At 37.3% G+C, this 7,077-nt stretch overlaps 1 protein-coding gene across 1 annotated transcript; it reads right to left on the bottom strand.

Annotated features, from left to right (window-relative positions):
• Positions 1-1,455: 1,455 nt before the first annotated feature.
• SUMO1 (small ubiquitin-like modifier 1) lies at positions 1,456-6,771 on the bottom strand (the record flags this gene model as incomplete). Its single annotated transcript, XM_008630300.2, has 4 exons — positions 1,456-2,642; positions 3,465-3,536; positions 5,379-5,456; positions 6,674-6,771. Coding segments are annotated over 4 exons (317 nt in total), but the record flags the coding sequence as incomplete, so codon positions are not given.
• Between the last annotated feature and the right edge of the window lie 306 nt (positions 6,772-7,077).

Raw genomic sequence — 7,077 nt, 5'->3', positions numbered from 1 at the left:
AAATTGCAAGAGGAAAAAAATATTTTGTTTTTCTCAAACATATGAAATCCAACCTTATTTCCAGTCGTATCCTTCAAAACTGCAAGTGCTTTAAAACTTTCACTCCAGACCATCTTTCTAGCTCCTTGACTTCAAAATTCAGGTTTTATTTCAACCTGTAATTCCCAAGAATTAACTTCTTTAAAAAGGGTACCAGTGCATCTGTGCAGCACATGTGTCTTCTCATTTTGCACAGAGCTCTAAATACTAATCTTTGAGGCAGAGGACAGTTTGTCCATTATTACTGCTCTATCAAGTTCTATCAGCAAAGACATGACTTTAGACCAACAGCTCTGTTGAGGCTCTTTGAGGCTTCACAAGAAGTCTGAGAAAGAGGTCAAATCAGTTTTTCACTGGTTCCACAGCCACTCTATAAAGAGATGTATTTTAGGACAAGGTTACAGAACAGAAAGCAATCTTTGCCTTGAGCTTCATCCTACTAAAGCTGCATTTTGCAGAAAACCCTCCTCCACAGTCTCAAGAGAACCAAATGCAGTGCTTCAGCTCAAAAGCTGATATAAATGAGCATATAAAAACAGATTTGGAAGAGGAAAGTGAACAGCTAGAAGCAAAGATAGTCAGGGCAGCAACTAGAGTACAAGCATCAAACCCCAGGGATCTGGATTCAGTTCTCAGCTCCACTTTCAGCTTCCACAGTGGCCCCAGTAAGCTGCACCCCAGTTCCTTAGTTTGCAGAACAGAGATAATGGGAACCCTTCCTACAAAAAAGAGCATTGTACAAATTTTAATTTAAAAGATGATCTGATAATAACAAAGCTGTTTTACTTCTGGTTTTCTGAAGCAAATGTATTTAGAGTATTTCAAAAAAGCAACTGGAGCTATGTGCAGAGAAGCCATGTCATTCTACGTCATCATAGCAATCCCTCTTTCCTTAAGAACTGCATTACATAAAACAGTTTAAGAAAACCCCATATTCTGACATTTTGTAAACAAAAATTTTAATCTTTAAAAAACTGCTTAGTGCAATTATGCATACAAAAGTATTACTAAATCAGGAACAGGACAACCACAAGCATGAAAGAAAATGCATGTCTAGCTTCACAGCAAATGCCATTAAAAAAGTACTAAAAACCTGCTATTTTTTCCAGGTATGCCAGCACTAAAATGTGTCTTTAACTGAAGCTGGCATTTATATGGAACTTGATCTACCAAACTAGTCCTATTTATCTGCAAAAAAGCTGAAGCAGGGAGAGTACCAAGATCTTCTCTTCACACTACTCTGCCCATAATCTCCCACCTCAGCTTTCATATCCAGTAACAAGCTCTCAAACTGACCATCTGTAACCTGTAAGTAGCTGGAACATGTAGACCCTGATACTGATGCCCAGTGAACTGTCATGACACTTCCATATCATCCATCATAGATTATTTAATGGTACCATTGCATGTGAAATGTAGACATTAAAAGCCATCTTTATTTACTTCCAAGTTGCATTTTCAGCTTAAATTATGTGCATGAAGTGAAGATTTATGTAACTGTATGTGAATATTCTCTACCAAGAAAAGAAACAGCTGGTAGTCTCTAATAGTCACCTGCAAAACAAGCAGATCAAGTATTTTACTAGGGCAAGTAGAAAAAAAAAAAATTATGAGGTATATTTACAGAGCACAATTTTTTTCTGGCTTAAACTTACAGTCACTGGAAAAGCATGCCCTAATTATGACTTCTTATAGTTTTACTCATTTCCAAACATTTGAAAAGAAAATGCAAGTTGTTTATAAAATTGGTTTTTTTGTTTATTTTAAATGAAGCTGGTACAGACAATGTCCATTCAAAACCCACGTCCCAGGCCAAAAGGTACAAACAAGAGTGTCAAAGTAACACCAGTTGGCTGCTGTGAACATTCTTGCATGGATACCTGCACATACTAATTGCTATATGAGGTTAAAATGCTTCTGGGCTCTTCTGGTAAGATTTAAAAATCATTAGGGTTTTCAATTTCACGTCTTCAGCAAAGCCATCTCTGGAGCAAGGAACAGATGACAACAGTTCTAGCTTTTCCATTTCCAACTCGGCAATCTTCCTCGTTGGGCCATCAGCACAATTTAAGCAAAATAGCTCTGAGTTATGGATACACAACTTCTCCACAGTTTAGTTCTCTGAAAAACTTCATCTCGCACTGAAAGTTATAGTCCAGGAGTGAGACAGTCACACATCAAAACTTCAGGGCAGATATGGAAGTCATTAAGAACACTCGCCCACCTGGCAGATCTTACAGCCTTCGTGCCTGAAATGCACGAACCCAGTGAACATACAAATGCATGTGAGTACATGTATTCCTAAAGGGGAGGGCAGAAGGGAAGAGGGGAGCAAGGTTGCAGCTGGATCACAGAAGTTCAGCACAATGAAAACAGAAACAATAGTGTATAATGAGCACGAGAATTCAAAATACCAGACGCTTGAAAGTAAACTCCCAGAGATGGGGTGCCAGTTTCAGTGTTGAACACCACATTACAAAAGAACTATTATTTAAAAATAAAAAAGGATTAAGGGGGAAGTAAAACAGAAGGATCTAAACTGTCGAGTGACCCCCCGTCTGTTCCTGATAAACTTCAATCACATCTTCCTCCTCCATCCCCAGCTGTGAGAACAGAGAAAAACAGCAAATAATTGTTATAAATCTGGTGTGATGAAATCAGAGCAGGTCCTAGACAAATTATACAAAATGCTTTGTTCCTCTATCCCATCATAATTCATCAAAGGGGTGAAAAAAGTTTCAGTCACCATCTCACTAGACAATATTTGTGACTTGTTAGTCCTTTTTCCTCAGACTTAGGTATTTGAGTCAAAGCAAAAGCCTTATAGCAAAAACCTACTTGTGGAGCAGTACACATTAGCCTGGAAATTGTTGGTTTTACCTTTCTCAAAACCCCTTGTTTAGGGGGAACAAGAACATCAGCAACATCATAGTGAATGCACCAGCTGCAGAGCCACGTGAATTATATATACTATAGTGCACTACTAGCTCACAATACAGCTTAACACCTACAGCTGGCAACTCAAAGCCTGTTTACAACTATTCTCTCACAGAGAGCAATTTGTTCAATTTCACAGTCAACAAGTTTGATTTTTCAGAAGGTCATTATTATGAGTATTTCTTCCTGCTTTTTCATAACAATTGGTGGAAGTCACTGGACAGAAGTAACTGCTTTCTGTTTGTTTACACTTTGATCTACTAAATGTGAACTAAATGCATATTTATTCCAAAGTCATAGTGAAGTTCAAGCTCAACAACTGGAAAGTTCCCTTCATGTTTTTCCCCCCTCTAGTAAGCAGTGACTACACCCTCCTTTCTGAGGCATTACACATGGAGGTCCAATCAGTCTCTTTCCAAACTGCCTATCTGCCTAACTAAAAGATCCTAGTTAGAGAAACCAAACTATATTTCAAGAAAGAAACTCACCTCCTTGGGGGTATGATTATCAGTAATTCTCTGACCCTCGAAGAGAAACCTGAGTGAATTCATTGGAACACCCTAAAAAAACACACAGATGTGTAAGGAAAAAAACCAACAACTTACTGAATCTTGCATGGGTTTACAAGAAAAAACATCTTAAATAAAAACAACACATGAAAGTCATAAAACAGCGTTAGTTCCTGTTACACAGGGAGCTCAGCTATCCTGTTGTATTCATGAAGACTACAAAGAAGTGACTCAAAAAGTATGACAGTTCCAAAATGCATGTTTATTCCAGAGTCCCACTGGAGTTCTAGCTCAACAACTTGGAAGTCTCCTTAACTTTTTAAACTTGTCTTTACTTGTAAATTAAGTACTGACTATACCCTCTCTCTCAAGATATCATTACACATGTATTTTTCTGAACTGCATTATCAGCCTTATTTAAGGATCCTAAGACAACAAGAGCATGATGCTTACTTCATGAACTCCTACCCTTATTTTCCCAATCTTCTATGGCTATAGAACGGAATTGCAACCTTTACCATTATCAATTCTGCAAATGCTCAGCACTGGGAACAAAAGCAGAGATGAGGGGAAGAAAAAGGAACAGCATTCAAACAAGGAGAAACAAACATCCCAAAGGTAAATAGAGTTAAAGTATGTCTGTTGCACAATGTGCCCATGTTCTGGCAGAATGTCATACTTCACATCAATAGATAAGGTAAACACCTCACCTTTTCCTTTCTTTCAAGTTACGAGCAAAACAAACTCATGTGAAATATCACACAGTTTGTACATCAATTAGCTCTCAAATACTGCTTGCAAATAACTAGGCAGAAAATTCTCAGGTAAGGACAGATCTTCACAGTTTCAACAATCCCTGTGGTCAATGTGGAAGAAATGTTCATGGTCCCTTTACCAAAGAAAGGCTACTTGACACCAAAAACTGCATTGACTGCTGCTGAAGGAAATCATAGACCCTCCAGAACTCAGCCCAGGAGATAAAGGTGTGTTCATTCGAATTATTTATTTATTAAAGAAAGAATTCCACACACATATTTTCATTAGTCAGTAAGACTGCAGCATGAATTATTTTCAAGACTTTTTAAAAAATTTCAGGTTTTTAAAATGAATCATAAATTTAATCATTTGGATTTAGCTACAAACGTATCTGGTGTTTGATCTACTCTTTCCTCCTACTCCAGAAAGATAGCAAAAAAGAACACATTTCATAAAAGAACACTTCAATGACAAGTCCAACTTCTCAAAATATGAGGAAAAAAGCCCCCAAAATTTTATTACTTATGATTATATCTCCTGAAGTGAACTCCAACACACTTATCCAAGAAAAGGCCACACAAGACCGCTATCCCCAAAGCTGAGGGCAAACTAGGCCAGGGCTTCTGGAAATAGCAGCTGTGAATCCACAATATCTGCCACAGAATCTGGAAATGAAGATATATTTTTGTTCTGTAACAGCTGTTACTATTTACCTACATCCACAATATTGCAGATTTCTTTAACTTAGGGTATAATAGCCAGAGTTACTTGATTACCATATTAATGGCTGTAGCAATGCCTGAGGCCACCCTCATCCGAAGGTGCAGTATTCTACAGCTTCAAGCCAATTTTGCTTGGAAACAAAGGATTTTAAAGTAACTATAAGTGCACACCTGGGCATTTTAAAACAAATTCTGTGTTTTCTGAGCAGCCACTACATATTTTCAAACAGTAATTTTAACTTACTACAAACTTCACAATTGTCTTACATAGGAATCACTTTTACTTGTCAAAAAGAAACGAGGAGATCCATTATATTTGTACCATCAGATACCTCAAAAGTCTGTATTTGAAAGGAACAGTGAGAAAAGTGGTTTGGATTTTTTTTTTTTTAATGAATGTCATTGTTTCACAAACCTGTCTTTGACAGTATGATTCTTTGAGTTTCTTGAGGTGTGTAGTCATTTTCACCTTGAAGTGAATTTCACTGCTGTCCTAAGGACAGAAAAGAAAAAAATTTACTCTCCTTGTAGTAACTACTAACTTTATGTTATTTTTAAGTGTTTCGTTAAGAAAAAAACTGAGGTAGAACTGAATGTTACATGAACTTACATGAAACATGAATATGATTTAACCATGCATACCTTGGTGCATCATAACATGAACCTCCACGATGATTTGTCAGTCATTAAATTCACTATGTACTTCCACAGGAAGCTCTTTTTAAAAAAACAGATGGCATAGTATAGCCTTAGGCTCAACATGGAGGTTTTGGATTTAAAATTACTAAAATCCATACATGGTTCAGTCTGTGCTTCCATTTTTAACCAGATGATATACTTATGAAATACAAACATACATATGCAGGGGATTTCTGCTCTGAGACTCCTAAAGAGACAAGTTAAAGCTTGTACTTCAGAATATATATGAAACCTTATTCAATTAGAGTAATTATCTAGAAGTTAGCATACAGGCCGACTTGGCAATGCAAGACTAACGTAAGGAGAAATCTCAGGCCTCGTTATTCCATAGTCCTTTCCACCAACCATAAGATACAAGTAGCTGCAACTGTCAAAATGGCTGTAGATAAACAGATTGCAAGGGGTTCTGTGCAAAAGCCATGTGGGCCACTTTTCAGCTTTTCAATGTCTTCTCATAATTGCTGATGAGGCCAGCAAGAGGTAAGGTAGTTTCTGTTAGTCCTACTTTAAGGTCATCTGTCTCCACCCAACTGCAGCAAACAATACTACTCCAACAAACAATCCTAGTTAAGTCATCTGAGCTAGGGGTTCTTTGCACAGAAGATTCCAACATTCTCAACATTCACATGCCAACACAGCCAGAATACAGACTTCTAATCCACCATTCATGTGGTTGCTACATCTACCAACAAGGCAGCCAACAGAATCCTTTTCCTATCCCTGAAAAGAAAGATGACCTCATGCCTAGAGTACTCTACAAACTTTGAAGACCTGAACTTATCAAGTTTGCCATTTACTTAATTCAAACCCTTGGATAAATTAATCCCTCAATGCTTTAAAAAAAGCACACCAGAGTATACTAACACACGTTACTGGCAACTGGAAGTAGTTTATGGCAGGGGAGGATCCACACTGAAGAACTGAAAGTATCAATTTTCATTTGGTCATTTCTACCATACAAAAAGTCACACTTCCATCAAATGTCAACAAGCAGTTATGTAAAAAACTCACCTGCCCAATGACTTTGAGTTTAATGTACTCCCCTTCTTTCTTATCTCCTAAGTCCTCAGCTGAAGGTTTTGCTTCCTGCAAGAAAAATGTAAAACAACCTGATCAGTTCAACACTTCATTATTTTCACTGGACAACGTGGCAGTTGTCATCCTCTTTATTGCATGAAATCAGACTACTCAGGTTGTCTTATTTCTTTCTTTCTCCATGTTTGCACAAAAATAACAGCAACATAGTATTATGAAAGGTTGTCTGTCTACTTGTCAGAAGTTTAACTAATGAGAAGAAACACCATAAAGAACATAAGAGATGAGAGAAGAATCATTTGGAAATAGATGACATACAAATATAAGATGCATGATTTTATACCTCTAACTCCTAGAACAACAAACAAATTGCAAAAAAA

Source organism: Corvus brachyrhynchos, unplaced genomic scaffold, assembly GCF_000691975.1.
Source record: "Corvus brachyrhynchos isolate BGI_N302 unplaced genomic scaffold, ASM69197v1 scaffold370, whole genome shotgun sequence".
In the NCBI taxonomy this organism is placed as follows: domain Eukaryota; kingdom Metazoa; phylum Chordata; class Aves; order Passeriformes; family Corvidae; genus Corvus; species Corvus brachyrhynchos.
This window is presented reverse-complemented; position numbering and strand designations above follow the sequence as displayed.